The sequence below is a fragment of the Eumetopias jubatus genome, unplaced genomic scaffold, assembly GCF_037043125.1.
Source record: "Eumetopias jubatus isolate StellerSeaLion01/CBP00866 unplaced genomic scaffold, mEumJub1_p1.0 scaffold_5, whole genome shotgun sequence".
NCBI classification, from domain to species: domain Eukaryota; kingdom Metazoa; phylum Chordata; class Mammalia; order Carnivora; family Otariidae; genus Eumetopias; species Eumetopias jubatus.
Genome location: NW_028274811.1, coordinates 60,010,580 through 60,026,759, shown reverse-complemented (window position 1 = coordinate 60,026,759; position 16,180 = coordinate 60,010,580). Strand labels below are relative to the sequence as shown.

The following is a 16,180-nucleotide window of genomic DNA, read 5'->3' as shown; positions in this document are numbered from 1 at the left end:
ACTGGTTCTCGGGGGGGCAGGGGGCAGATTTGTGCCACAGGGAACATGTAGCAATGTGCCGAGACAATTTTGATTTTCACAACTCAGGCACTACTGTTGACATCGAGTAGGTTGAAGTCAAGAATGCTGCTAAACATCCAATTATCTGGACCAAAATGTCAATAGTGCTAAGGTTGAGAAAGCCTGGCACAGAACTAAAGATGCAGTGTGTCCTCAGGGCTAGAAAAAGGGGGGGAAATTCAGTGGAGCTTTGTCTTCTGTTCCTTTGGTTTGGGCTGCTATTTTCTAGGTCCTTGCTGTGATTCAGGCATTTGCCGAGCCCTTGCATACCTTGGCTTGAACTCGTGTCCGTTCTCAAAGAGAAGGCAGCGGTTCAGAGGTGTTCACAAGTTGATGAGGCACTGAACTAGAAAGCAGTGAGGCCTAAATTTGTTTGGATTCCAAAGTCTCTGTTCTTTGCGTATGACTGCCCCCGGCTTCAGGCGGCCCTGCTGCCAAGACCTTCCTGACGGTTCCTTCCGACGTTTTCCCAGTTACGTACACATCCCAGAGAAACCAAGAGGTGATTTTTCAAATCAAACTTCTTAAATGTATTTCGTCATGAACCGAGCGATAATTGAATTTTAAAGCTGGATCCTATTCTTACCTTTCTTTCACCAAATATCAAAAATGCTGATTAAGACAACCTACTCGGAACATGATGGGGAGTTTTCAGACCTTCCGACGGGCTGGCTCCTCCTTGCCACTTAGGTCTTGGCTCACGTGTTAGTTTCTCCAACTTCTCAGTTTTCGCACAACTCTGCAAGGTCCCCCCGCCCCACCCCGGGTACTCTGTGTAACATTACCTTGTTTATTTTCCTAGTAGCAGTTAATCACTATCTGAAGTGGTCTTATTTTTCAACTTTGAAATAATTTCAGACTTACAGAAAAGTTGCAAGAATAACACAAAGACTTTTTATATACCTTTCACTCACATTTCCCAAATGTTGCCATTTTGCTGTATTTGTTTGACCATTCTGTGCGCGTGTGTGTGTGTGTGTGTGATTTTTTCCTGAAATCTTTGAGAATAAGTTGCAAGATACTGTATCTCTTTACCTCTAAACGCTTATGCTTTGGTGTATATTTTCTAAGAGTAAGGCATTGTTTTACATAACCATCAAAATCAAGAAATTCTCTATCTACAGACCTTATTCAAATTCCCGTAATTGTCTCAATAATATTCTTTATAACAAAGTTTAAAACTTGTTTTTCTGGTCCAAGATTTATTCCGGGCTCATGGGTTGCGTTTAGTTGTCATATGTATTTATTTTGATGTTTGAATTGTCCCAGATTTGGCCAGTGGGAACCCATTCAGTCCAGCTTCTGTTTCCTTTTTGATGTGACCCTTTCATTCTTTTTTTTTTTTTTTTAAGATTTTATTTATTTATTTGAGAGAGAGAGAATGAGAGAGAGCATGAGAGGGAAGAGGGTCAGAGGGAGAAGCAGACTCCCCGCTGAGCAGGGAGCCCGATGCGGGACTCGATCCCAGGACTCCAGGATCATGACCTGAGCCGAAGGCAGTCGCTTAACCAGCTGAGCCACCCAGGCGCCCCGACCCTTTCATTCTTTAAAGAATGTCTTCATGTTTTAGGACAACTACATATTCAAGGCTCATCTTGTATTTTTTCAGTCCTCAACCTTGTAATTAGCTATTTCTCCAAGAAGAAGTTTCTTTCTTTCTTTTCTTTTCTTTTTTTTTTTTTTTTAAGATTTTATTTATTTGACAGCGAGAGCACAAGTAGAGGGGGTCGGCAGGCAGAGGGAGAAGCAGGCTCCCCACTGAGCAGGGAGCCTGATGCAGGGCTTGAGCCCAGGACCCTCAAGACACTTAACTGACTGAGCCACCCAGGCATCCCTCCAAGGAGAAATTTCTTTAAGCAAAGATTGATATTTAGAAGCCAGGATCTGAGTACCAGGTAGGCTTTTTGCTATTGTTTCTATGCCATCTTAATAAACAGAGCTGGAAGGACATAAATACCACATTATGTCTATTTCAATAGCCATGTATATATAAAACTGAATTCTTACTCATACCTTCCATTGCAGTGTAATACAATGGAGTTTATTATAGCCTTTCCCATAGTCATATTTGTAATTCCTTTACCCAATACTAAGAAACCCGATTCTTATTATCTATAATACGTTTATTTACTTTCTCAATCTTAGCACAGAAAATAGTTTTTGAATTACTAATTCATACCACCACAAAAAAATGCAAACAAAACCTTACCAACTAGAGATCACTATAATTTTTCTTGTCCTCAGCCTATGTTCAGAAGTTTGTTGGGTTAGTTCTTCCCCTCCTCTGCAATTGGTTAGGTTATTCATTTGAAACATACTTATGTTTGGGGCACCTGGGTGGCTCAGTCAGTTAAGCATCTGCCTTTAGCTCAGATCATGATCCCAGGGTCCTGGGATTGCACCTGGTGTCAGGCTCCCTGCTCAGCAGGAAGCCTGCTTCTCCCTCTCCCTCTGCCTGCCGCTCCCCCTGCTTGTGTTCTCTCTGTCAAATAAATAAATAAAGTCTTAAAAAAAAAAGAAACATACTTATATGTTCATTTGTATCATATTATATTCCATTTTAGTATTTTATCCATTCTTCTACATCTTATATATGCATGCATTTACTGAGTGTACAAAACATTAGCATGGTTCCAAAAGCCAGAACTATTTGGAAAGATGTCTTTAGAGACATCCCCTCCAGTCCCCACTACCCTAGCTTCTGCCCTATCCTTCCCACCCCATTCCCATCTGCCATCTGTAGGTAACCAATCTCATTAGTTTCTAGTTTATCCTTTCTGTATTTCTTTTCACACAAATGAACAGATCTGTTTGTTTACCTTCTCCTCTTCTTTTTAAATGGTAACATACTCTAGATTACTCTTCTGCACTTTGTTTCTTTAACCTAAAATATATTCCGGAAGTCACTCTTGTCAGTTCATTGAGATCTTGTTCATGCTTATTTTAGCTATAAAGTCCTTCATTTGTGGAGTGATAGTTTATTCAGCCACTCCTTTATGTGGGTATTTAGGCTGTCTCCAGTGTTCTGCAACAATACTACAATTAGTAATATTGTGCATAGGTATTTTGTTATTGTTGGAGGTGTATCTTCAGAATAGATTTTAAGTTTTTTTTTTTTTTTTTTTAGTAATCTGTGCACCCACTGTGGGGCTCAAACTGATGACCCCCAGATGCAGAGTCTCATACTCTTCCTACTGAGCTAGGGAGATAGCATTGTTTCTATGCCATCTTAATAAACAGCTGGAAGGACATAAATACCACATTATGCCTATTTCAATAGCCATGTATATATAAAACTGAATTCTTACTCATACCTCCCATTGCAGTGTAATACAATGGAGAATCTATCACCCCCGAGATAGATTCTTAGAAGGAAGATTTCTAAGTAAGAAAATAAACACATACGTAGTTTGGTTAAACATTGTCAAATTCCCCTCTGTAATTGATTGTGCTGGTTCCCACTCATACCACTACCATGAGTGCCTCTTTCTCCATAGCCTTGCCAACAAAATGTCATACTTTTTGATTGTGTGATAGGTGAGAAATGGTAGTTTTAATTTGCATATCTCATGTTGTTAGTGACATGAACATCTTTCATAAGCTTAGAGGTCATGTCAGTATCTTTCTGTACCTGTGTGGATTGGGTGTTCATGTCTTTTGCCCTTTTCCTATAGGATTTTTGGTTCTTTTTCAAAGAGTTCTTTATATATTGCAGGAGTTCTTTTTATATCTGATTACATGTTAAAAATATTTTCTCCCAGGTTGTTTTTTTTTTTTTTACTTTGCCTGAGATGGTGTTTTTTGTACTAGTCAGATTTATTATTCTTTTCTCTTCTTGGTTCTGGCTTGTGGATATAGATAGCTCTTTTCCAAACTCAGATGGTACAGGGATTCACCTGTATTTCCCTCTAGTACTTAAACGGTTTCATTTTTTACATTTGGATCTCTGAGTATTTGGGGTTTATTCTTTTGTGTGTGGTATGAGATATGGATCCAGTTGTATCTTTCCAAATGCCCGTACAGTTATCTCATTACGATTTATTTAAAATTTCATTCTTTTTTCCAGAGATTGGAGATACTTGATTTCTCTACACATTTTGAACTACTCTGGGCTTCCTATTCCAGCCTGCTAGTCACTCTATTAATGCATCAGTACCACATTGCACTAATAGTAGAGGCTTTAATATCTGGTTGGGCCAGGTACTCCTCAGAGTTTTTTTTCCATTGTTTTTCTCAATAGTCTTACATATTTATTTTATCATATGAGATTCAATATTCAGTACCAATTTTTGTGTCAACTGAAAATAAAGCTCCATAAAAAAATTTTATTGGGATTGCTTAAAATTTGTAATATGACTTCAGGAGAAACAATGTCTTATTGAAGTTTCTATCCTATCCGGGAATAAGGGATGTCTTCCCATTTGTTCACATCTACTTTTGTGTTTTTCACAGGAGTGTTTTAAGGTTTTCAACATGTAGTTTTGCATATTTCTTGTTTATAAATATTGTATCTTTTTTTTCTATTTCAAATGGGGTTTTCTCTACCATTGTATCTTTTAATTGATTATTGTTTGTATATTTGAAAGCTGTTGAATTCTTTTTTTTTTTTTTTAAAGATTTTACTTGTTTATTTGACAGAGAGAGACGTAGCGAGAGAGGGAACACAAGCAGGGGGAGTGGGAGAGGGAGAAGCAGGGGGAGTGGGAGAGGGAGAAGCAGGCTTCCCGCGGAGCAGGGAGCCCGATGCAGCGCTCGATCCCAGGACCCTGGGACCATGACCTGAGCCGAAGGCTTAACGACTGAGACACCCAGATGCTTTGAAAGCTGTTGAATTCTGTATGCTATTTTTATGTCCTGCTACCTGACTAAATTATTTTATTATTTGAGCTAGTTTTGTCACTTACTCCGTTGATTCTGTATGATTTTTTAGGTATGGTAACACATAATTTGCAAACAGATAATTTTACTTTTATTCCCCCATCCCTCCAATTCTCAAGCCTCTTGATTTTTCTTGTCCAGTTACACCTGTTAAAAACACCACTACAGTATTAAACAATACTAGAGATGATGGGCTTATCTTGTCTCTCATCTTAGTGAAAATGCCTCTAGTATTTTTCCATTTTAAGTAAAATGTTGGCTGTAACACTGAAATACATTTTATCATGTTATGAGAGTGTCCTTCGTGCCTATTAGAATGTTTTTACCAGGGATGAGTGTGGGATTTTGTTAATGGCCTTTTTTTTTTTTTAGTATCTATGAAAATAATCATAATTTCCTCTCTAGATCTATTTAATATGGTTTATTTTATTAATAGATTTTCTAATACGGAACCACCTTTGCATGACTGAAATAAAGATCTCTTGGCTATGTTATCTTATTTTCTTAATGTGGTGTTAGATTTCTGTTCTTTATTATTTATCATTTTTACACAGTACTCATTTGTGATATTGGTCTGTATTTCTTTTGAGGGGAGCTATACTTATATGATTTAGGTATCAGGGTTAGACTTTACACAGAGTAATACTTCAGTCATACTTCATGCACTGTCTTCATTTTTTATGCTCTGGAATAATGGATGTCATACTGAAACTACCTGGTCTTTGAAGGTTGACACCACTGGGGCCTGGTGCATTTTTATGGAGTAGTTCCTCGATGATTCTCTATTTCTTCTGCAGACACTAGGCTGTTTAAGTTTTCCATCTAGGTTTCACAGAGTCAGCGAGAACTCTTACTTCTTATTTTATATAGTTGTCCATTGTCCTTTTCTTCTTGATTAAGTAAAGTTAAGCAATGGTATGTCTCATCAGCGCCACTGGTTTTTTTTATCCTCTACCTTATGAATTTCTCCTTTTATCTTTATTATTCCTGCCTCGTACTTTGTTTTGGTTTACTTATTCTTTCTCTAGCATTTTAAGAGAGAATTTAATTCCTTTCTTTTCATTCTTTCACTTTTATGTGTATGTGTTTAAAGTTATAGATTGTCCTGTGACGTTGCTTTAGGTGTATTTCATAGATTCTCATATTTAGTATGTTCGTTATTTCCTGAAATTCTGTAATTTTGGTCTTATTTCCCTTGCACCCACAAGATGTTTAAAAGAAGGCGCTTGCGGGGCACCTGGGTAGCTCAGGTCATGATCCCAGGGTCCTAGGATGGAGCCCCACATCAGGCTCTCAGCTCAGCAGGGAGTCTGCTTCTCCCTCTCCCTCTGCCCCTCCCTTCTGCTCGTTCTCTCTCTCTCTCAAATAAGTAAAAAAAAATATAAAAGATAACAGAAGGTGCTTTAATTTCCTGGTGGAAGGACCTTTTTATTTTTGGGGTTTAGTTCTTAAGTCCTGGTTTTACTGTCTTGTAATCGCAAGGGTTTGTATGATTTCTGCTTTACATAATTGACTGCACTTTTTTGTGTGATCTCATATATGATCGATTTTTGTAATGTTCCTTGTTGACTTTATAATTTTTGTTTTCTGTATTGTTACCTTTCCTTTGTCCCACTTGATCTGTCCTGTATTGAGAGTGGCATAGCGAAGTCTCTCATCAGTATGTATTTATCTGTGCCTCTTTACAACACCTATAATTTCTACTTTATAAGGTGGTTGGTACCTAAATATAATGGTTATATCTTCATTGTGCATTGTGGCTTTTAGCATTAAAGTGCCTTCTTTTGCCACTTTTTCTACCAGTATTGCAACCTCTCACTATCTTGCGCCCATCCTGTTATTTTTGGCCTTCCTAAATGAATTGCTCAGTGGAAGGACCTTTCTATTTTATAATTTTGTTTTCAATTCCTAGTCTTACTGCATTGTGATCACAGAATATTTTTGGTGATATTTATACTTAATTTTACTTAATACTACTTTTTTGTGACCAAATGTAAAATCAATTTTTGTGAATGCTTCTTGTGTGTTGTGTATACTTAGTGCTTTGTGAGCCAAACTGAAAATTTTTTTTCTTTTACTAGGTAACTCATTCATACTTATCAATATGATTTTTATGTTTTATTTCAACTTGTCATTATTTTATGTAATAATTCCTATGTATTACGTTAATTTGATTTTTTCTTTCTCTGTATAATATGTTCTTTGCTCTTTTTTATATCTTTTGATATTTAAGATGGTCTTAACTTTGTTTTAGTGGTTACTTTTAGACTTACACCTTTTTAAAATACTTCTACTTAACTGTGTTGATATTTAAACTTTCACTATCTGGTTTATTGGTTTTTGTTTTTTTTTTTTTAAATATTTACTTATTTATTTTAGAGAGCATGAGCGGGAGGGACAGAGGGAGAGGGAGAGAGAATCCCAAGCAGACGGCACGCTGAGCCTGGAATCTGACGCAGGGCTCAGTCTCATGCCCTGAGATCATGACCTGAGCCGAAACCAAGAGTCAGGTGCTTAACTGACTGCACCACCCAGGCGCCCCAGTTTGTTAGTTTTTAATGATAGTTGACTTTGAACTATTACATATTCAATAATTAGAAGCTTATTCTGCTTTTCTCTTTTCCTTTTTTTCCTCCTATTTTTTAGTTGCATTATTTCTACCTTGTCAGAATAAGTAACATTTGGCGGGGGGGGCTCCAGGCTGGCTCAGTTAAGCATCTGACTCCTGGTTTTGGCTCACATCGTGACCTCAGGGTCATGGGGTCCAGCTCTGCATAGGGCTCCACACTCAGCTCGCGGAGTCTGCTTGAGACTCTTTCCCCCTCTGCTCCTCCCCCTGCTCTTGCTCTCACTCTCATTCTCTCTCTCTCTCAAATAAATAAATAAAATATTTTAAAAAAGAAAAGAGTAGCATTTTTATATTATTTTTTAACCATTGTCCCCCTTTGTTTAATCTTTGATATATATTACCTATAGTACATGGTTACCATCAGTCCTTTCTCTGAAGTTTCCACAGTAATCTGTTGGTTGGATGAAGCTTATCCTTTAGTAGATGGTTCCGGAAGAGCTCGTGGGTTTAAGTTGTTTTTTAAAAGACTTAGTACTTAGGTGACAGGTAGATATAAAATCCTTGGTTCATAATCTTTGAGTTTCTTGAAAATGCCACTCCATTATTACCTTTTTTTATGTTGCTTTTCTTTAAGATTTATTTATTTTAGAGAGAGAGCATTAACGGGAAGGGGCAGAGGAGACAGGGAGAGAAGCATTTTCCCTGCTAAGCACAGAGCCCGATGCGGGACTTGGCCCCAGGACCCCGAGATCATGACCTGAGCCGAAATCAGGAGTCGGACACTTAACCAACTGAGCCACCCAGGCGTCCCTTATACTGCTTTTGAGAAATCTATTCCAGTCTAGTTCGCTGGCCTTGGAAGTTTGGTCCTGTGTGTGCGCCTTGAGGATTTTTCCTTTATTTTCAAAATCTAAGAGTTTTACTAAGATATTTCTCAGAATTGATTTCACTGAGGGTCACTTTTCTCAGGTACTTGGTGGGCCCTTTTAATGTGTAGATTTAGGTCTTCCTTTATTTCCAGGAAGTTTTCTAGTATAAAAGTTTTAAATATTAGGTTTGTCCTGTTGGAGTGTTTTCTTCGTAAGGAGCTCCAGTGATATGTAGTTAGATGGTCTTCCCTTCTATTTCAACCCCTTTCTCTCTGACCATTTCCCCTACTTTATCTCACTTGCGTTCCCTGGGATATTTAAAAATAATAATTGAGTAAAACCTAATTTTATTTAAATTTATTTTTTATTTTATAATTCAGTCTCTTTCTGATATAATTTTGCCTTTTTCTTCTATTTCTATAAGGGCTTAATCACTCCTGGTTTTTTAGTTTTTGGCTCATTTCTGTTTTTAGTGTTTGATATCTGTCTCAGGCTCTATTTTGAATGCGTGTTCGGCAATATTTAAAGTTCATTTACCTATTTTTTTTTTAGTACTCTGTACAGCCAATGTGGGGCTCGAACTCACAACCCTGAGAGCAAGAGTCACACTGTCTTCTGACTGAGCCCAAGCCAGGTTCCCAATTTGACAATATTTAATTCAGAGTGGAGGCTTCTGTTTTCTTGTGCTTCATAGCTGGTTTTGGGGGGGGGATCTTTTATTTTCAATCACTAAAGTCTCTAGAGTTTCATTTTCTGTTTTCATCTTATGATAGTTTACGTAGATGGAGATAGCTCACACCTTTGTATTTTGTGGATTGAGTGGCTTAACAGATTCTCAGTTCAAAATCACCCTCTTTTTGGGAGATAATGGGGGAGGGGCTCTGTGTCCTTCAGTGTTTGAGTTTTCTCTTTGTCTTAGAAGATTGTAAGTTTCCCTGTGTTGCTTCTTCCCCCTTTACCGTAGTATTCCGGCAGGCTCCTTTGTTTTTCTTCTTTCTGCCAATTTCTCCTCAGAAGTGTTGCCTTTCCAAGATTGCCTCCTGTCCCGTGTACACTAGTAAGTCCCTTCCTTGTAGTCCACTCTGGTCTACCAGGACTTTGTTTATTTGATTATTTTTCCAGTATTTAGACACTTCCAGCAGTCTGTCTTAGGGTTATTAGAGTTCAGTCTTAAGCCTTTGGTTTTCTTCTTGCCTCTGCTCTACTTGCCCCACGACCCTGCCTTGCCCTCTGCAAAGGGTTAGAGAGAGAGCTTGGGAAATGTCTTTGCTGGAAATTGAAGTTTGATGTGTTTTATTTCTTCTAGTTATTTGAAGTCGTGGAATTTGTGTGGTGTTATTCTTATTATTGATTTATATAGTTTGGGAGGATGGTTGAGAGATCTCAGCATACAGAGTCACCATTACCTTGGCGTCCCGGAAGTGATTACTTTTTTTGTTGCTGGCATCCTGACTCTAGAATGCATGCTGCATTAAAACAAGAACCGTCTTTGTTTATTTTCTGCTCTATCTCCTTTGCTAGTACATAGAAGATGCTTGGTAAATAATTGTTGAATGTTTCTTCTTCAAAATTTGCGTGTGTGTCTTTTGCCCATTTTTCTCTTGAATTACTAATTCTTTTGATGATTTATATGTCCTGTTACATATGAAGGTTGATGATCTAATAGGGCACTATATCTTGCTTGTAACGGCTTAACATGTGAATCAGATGTCAAAGATAATTTTTCTGTAACTTTTATTTAGATTAAAAATGCAGGATTTAAACTTACAGAAAATGAGCCTGATCTGGTCCCATTGATGATGGTAATGTGTAAACTTTTTTTAATCACTCTAGTGTTGAGGCTCCATATCTAACAAACACAGAGCATGACCTTCTACCCACTAAGATTTTATACTTGCAATTATTGCCCTTAGCACTCTAAAGGGAGTTAGCTTCTGGCCTCCATTGCTTTATCAGGACTGAACCAGGTCTCTGGATGCCTCTGGCACATGCTTACATGTCAGTGAAGGAGAAGAGGAAACTAGTAGCACACAAGTGGTTAGAAGCAGAAGAATGTGTTAGGAGGGAGAAGGAGAGGCTTGGAAAATGTGGACATAAGGCCGACTACTAGGAAGTTCCCACCTGCCAGGGCTCCCGTTGCCTTGTGTTGGCCTGTGTGCACCAGGTTGGCCAGTCTTGCTCTAGGATTATATTCTCTGCCTCAGAATAGACCAGCACTGTCAGCATGTATTGGATCCCTTTTGTTATCTGACTCCTAAAATTCCTCCAATCAGAGGAATGGCTGAGAGTATGACACTCTGTCTAGAGAGAACAAAGCGATTTTAATAGCTGAGGAAATTTGGTGTTTTGCATGCTTCCATTGAAAATGTTTGCATGTTTCATTGATTGGCAAGGAGAACAAGGAAGCCTTTCATTTTAAGGAAGGCTTCAGAGGGCATACTGGCTGGTGCCTGGTGAAATGGGTATTTTCTAGTGAATGCCATTTGGTCTATTTTTGTAGTTGGAAACATGCTACTCTTAAGCTTATTGTTGAAGCAGGCAAGAGAGCATGCTGTGCAATCATGAGTGGAATTTTTACATTTGATCCCGGGGGCTGTTTTCTCCCTCCTAGTTTGGAGCTTCCATGAATGTGGCTTCTGAATTTATAAGCATTTTATTGGTTTCAGATCCTGTTTTCCGTTTATTTATCTTCACTTTGTGGATTATTCAGAGGGAAGAGATTAGAAACGTACCTGGGAAACATCCAACACTAAATGCCTTAATATTAGATTGGGATTTCTTAAATTCCTCATTTATTACTCATTAGAGTTGCTGTATTCCTTTCTAGTATTTTCCCAGGTTCTTGCGACTCCTCCATGGCATTCTTGCTGAAGCCTTACTCTTAGTTATTTCTCTCAAAGCAAGTGAACATTTCTTTATGTTCAGAATCCTAGATCAGGGTTACTTTCTTAGATGTATTCAAGCCAATTTCCCAACTGTTTTTCTCAGAAGTTTACAGTTTTTACAGGTGTTGTAAGAAAAATAAATTTTGGAAAAAAGTACCCATAATCCTAACAACAGCAGTTCTTTCCTATTTGTACAGTAATTTACAGTGTTTGTCCCCATGAATACCAGTGTTTGCCCGTTTGCACTGTGTGCTTCATATTTGGGGTTTTTTCTCATTTAACAACCAGATTGTCTTTCAAAAATTAAAAAAAAAATGTGTTCCACCATCCTTTAGACTTGATAGAATTTTTTACGGGATTTGCATTTAAACCGTGTATTAACACTTGAAACATAATATTTTCTGAGGCTGATTCATATTGTATTACTACCACCAAAATGTTGTCGTTGTCCCATATAATTGACATAGGTGAATGTAATTTGTGTCAATCATTTAATTCCTCTCAGAGGTAAAAATGAGCTTTCCAGAAAGGATATATAACTTTCAACTGATTGCTTATCTGAATACCTTGTTTAAAGTGTCATAAAGTGTTTAAAGTTTCTGCTCTTTTTCTCAATTTGAATTTTTAACCGAAATTAAAACTCTGGGTCATTAGATCATTTCATTTTTTTAGAATTACTTATTATTATATTTGTCATGTTTAGAAACATTTTTAGAACAATAATAACTTCTAATTAAGTATGCTAGACTTGATTCTGTTTTTTTAAAAAAATAATTACTTTTGTCATGAACTTTGACTTGCCTTTTGTCATTTTTTTTCTTTTCTTTCCATGATTTGCAGTATGTTGGAACTGTCAGCTGTATAATTCTCTTATATGTATGCTTATTGTAGATCTTGACTGTAGTTTTTAGCCATTGAGCTACTTCCCCTGCTACAAGCACTCATTTGGATGGTGAGGCAAAACAAAGAATAGTAATTAACATATTCAGAGGGTCCTAATACCTCGTGTTAGCTGTTGTCTTCTCACGGGTCTTTCTCCAGAATTGCCAGTAAGGAGGAAAAAGTATTCTCTTTTTCTCTGCCTGCTTTCAGCTGAGATTGCTCCCAGTTAGTTGTGCATTAGGGAAAAAAGAGGCAGGCCGAAATTGAATTGAGATGTAGCTAATCCACAAAATGGATCTTTAATCCTCTTTGGTATTTGAAATGCCCAGAGTGTTGCCTGGCAGGAAGTAAGCATTCAGGAAGTTTCTGTTGGGTTTGATAGATGGATTCATGAACAAGCCTGTCTCGAAAACCACATGGATTTCTCAGAGGGCAGAATTCTAAAAATCTCCATAAAATGTGTTAACTTGAGATTCAGAAGCTCATCCTCCTGCATGTCAAACTGCATTAACTATCCACGATATTAGTAATAACAAAAGTTGTATCGTTTTCTAAGTCGTGAACTGACATGTGTATATATCACACTTTTGTTTCTAAAGGAAGTAGAGATTCGGAACAAAGACCTGGAGGGACAGCTGTCTGACTTAGAGCAACGTCTGGAGAAAAGTCAGAATGAACAAGAAGCTTTTCGCAATAACCTGAAGACACTCTTAGAAATTCTTGATGGAAAAATATTTGAACTAACAGAATTACGAGACAACTTGGCCAAGCTACTAGAATGCAGCTAAGGAAAGTTAAATTTCAGTGCCAGTTGATTAAAAAATACACTGTCTCTCTTCATAGGACTGTTTGGGCTCTGCATCAAGATCGCACATAAAATTTGAATATCACTCCTCCTCCAGGAGGATGATCTTTTGAAAATTGGAATTGTATATTTCAGTGTAAATTTTAGAATTCAGCTCGTAGCTAGTTGGGGAAAAAAGAGATGAAAAACTTGAACTACAAATTACCTCCATGTATATTATTGGCCATAGTTAACTAGAAAGTTATAAATAGACACTTAATGCAATCTTTTTTTTTTTTCTGATATTAGCCAATGGGAGAATTAACAATGTCTGGGTCACATCCCTTTTTTGTGTTCAACACAGTGAAGGTTATCTGCTTTTTAAATTAATTTATTTATGATATCTAAAGCTGTGTTTTGTGCAAAAACTTAGTGATGAAAGCCCTGTCTTCTGTTGTAATCTGAATAATTTCTCAGGATATTTTTGCACTGCTGAGAAGCAGCGCCATTACCGATTAATTCTTGCCAGGAGTGAGAGAGAGCTGCATCTCCAATTGAAACATACTCACTAGACCTGGGTGTATAGAGTTCTTCCCTTTTTTTATACCGGAAGACATTTCACTCGGTGACCACTCTGGTACACTCTGGTGTTCTTGAATCTTGTCTGCTGTATAGTTTACTTTTCCATATTGATTCCATGTATTTATGAGAAGATATCGTCTCCCATTTTATTACACATTTTAAAGCCAACTAACGAAGGCAGCTGAGTCCCTCAGAAATTTTTCTTTTTAAATTTCTAATAAATTTGACACACAGTACTGAAATACAGCAGCCCGTCCTCGACGGTCTGGCCTAGCAATGTTAAGTATATTTACAGAATATGCAGTTACATTTATTTATATATTTTGCAAGAAATCTTTTCTGAATGATCAATGCATTTCAATTTACAACTAATAATGGTTATTGGGGAACTGTTTATTATAGATCATTTTAAGGTGTATAGCAATTTTAAAGGGGATCCATTTCCATCAAACAGCCAATCAGAGGACTATTGGGATTGGAGCCGTGTACTCTGTCTGGGTCTTTACATCAACCACATCTCTAGTCAAACCTCACAAGGCAATATCCTGAACTGTTAACTAGGTGTTTCAAACAGGAATTCAATTCAATAGGCTCTTCTCAATGAACAAGTTTTAATGTTGTTTTGATGTAATTTTAAAAGACTTTTAGCAAACATGCATTTCTTTATATATTTCTTTTAAGAAGCTATTTTAAAAGTAAGCCAAGTGCTGTCTAGTCTGCTTATGGAGTTAGGGATTGCATCAGAGTCCATATATTCTCGCTGTACAATGCCTGTGATGTTGAGGAGGGTTCTTTTTTAAAGTGTATGCTTGAGCACCTGACTCTGTGGAGTCTGCAAATGCACTGACTTTGTTTGTACCCCAAAACGATGGAATTGTTAAGTACAAAATTAAGCTAATGAATCAATTTGTAACCATTTTTTCACTCACAAACAGCAACTCAACACTAGACAATTTTGTTTTATATATGTGTGTGTATGTATGTAAATACATACATCTTAATTTATATTAGAGTGAAAAATAAATGGTTTGTTTCTAAAGTTAGTTTCTAAAGTGAGTTTTCAGGTGTCTCTGAAAAGTTTCTATCAGACACTTAATCATCTATGTGTATTCTATGTGCTATGACATCATGTAAGTTACCTCCATCTATTTTAGGATCTTTTCCTCACCTATTTATTATAGGGAGGGTAATTTAGGTACACAAGCTCAGAGCTGAGATATTTCTCTGATAATTCAGGTAATAAAATTTATTTGATTGATGGAATTTTGAAGTAGATGTGATTTTATCCCTCAGTTTCTGAGTAACAAAGAACACCAGATTTTAATTTAAATAGGGGATTTAACACTAGGGATCAGGGAATTTAGTTACGAAGAGTTAAAAATTAAAAAAAAAAACAACAGTGTAAGCTGTTGAAATGGTAAGTGAATTATTTTAATGATGTAATAAGATATTTTTAAATTTTGACATCGTTGTCATTTAATGGGAAAATAACTCACCAAAATGTCTCCACTTGAATTGTATTGATAGGTGAGACGTGTGTAATTCAATATATACATATACCCGTACGTATATACAGAAAATTATTTTTAATATTTTCCTACTGATAAATTTAAAATTGGAAATTTTGTGAGTTTTTTCCTCATCCAGTAGGGCCTAATTTTTTTCTTTTTTTAGTGATTTAACAATTTGAGGGCTGCACCTTTAAATTCCCAGAGTGTCATTAGACGTGTACAGTATATGGGATAAGGGTGGACACAAGTGCACATATAAATAAAATCTTAAGACTATTTTAAATATTCATTTATAGTAGAGTATCTAGAAATCATCACCTACAAGTCATAATTAGGTTGTGTGTCTACTGTAGTTTTCTCCACTTCTGTATTATATAAATAAAAGTTTGCCTATTAAAATCTGATTTTTCCCAGAGACAAGTATTATATAATGTATCTATATTTACATCCAACTGTGGTAATATATTTATCAGAAAATGATGCTGGGGACTGTAGCCTGAACATGTGGACTTGAAGTGACACAGACAAGGAGAGCAGAGACCGACCCCATTGTGTATAAGATATTCTCTGATAATTATGAATTCTTGTACAAAAAACAACTGAAAAAAAAAAAGGAAAAACAAAAATACAGTTTTTATTTTGAAATACACTTGTTGTTCTCTGGAGAATGTACTTTATCTTTTTTTCCTTCGGTCTTTTCCAGATACTTTTGAAAAAGCATTTAAGTGACGGCAGCATTGCTTAACTTTTACAGGTGCTACTGGATTTCGCATTAGTGTGTTCTGTTGTGAAATCCTGACTTTGACATAAAAGGTTTTATACGTATTTCCCTGCCTGGAAAATTAGTTTTTGTTTCTCCTCTCTCTCCTTCTCTCCGCCTTTCTCTCTCTCTCTCTCTTTTTCCTCCCTTTCTTTCTGCAGATTAAAAACCGTGCATGAAGTTGCATCCCACCTTGTCCCTCTAGAAGAACTTCAGCAGCGTCAGAATGTAAAGTTTTGCTGTCATTGAACTGCTGGAAAGCAGTTAAAGGAAAAGCTTGCAGGGTTTTTTCAAGTGGAAATAAAAGGGGCGCTCAAAATTAAAACCACCACCTTTGAAAACTCATTTTCTTGCCCCGTTCAAGTGGACGGTCTTGTGTCACTCGTGCCCTTCCGTGGTT

General features: G+C 36.9%; 1 protein-coding gene across 1 annotated transcript in view; it reads left to right on the top strand.

Moving 5' to 3' along the window:
• HOMER1 (homer scaffold protein 1) overlaps positions 1-15,084 on the top strand; it is a 126,956-nt gene extending 111,872 nt beyond the window's left edge. The window contains exon 9 of the mRNA XM_028114510.2: positions 12,743-15,084. Within this exon, the coding sequence (XP_027970311.1) occupies positions 12,743-12,931 (189 nt within the window). The 3' untranslated portion in view covers positions 12,932-15,084. The remainder of the gene's footprint in view (positions 1-12,742) is intronic.
• Positions 15,085-16,180: the final 1,096 nt, after the last annotated feature.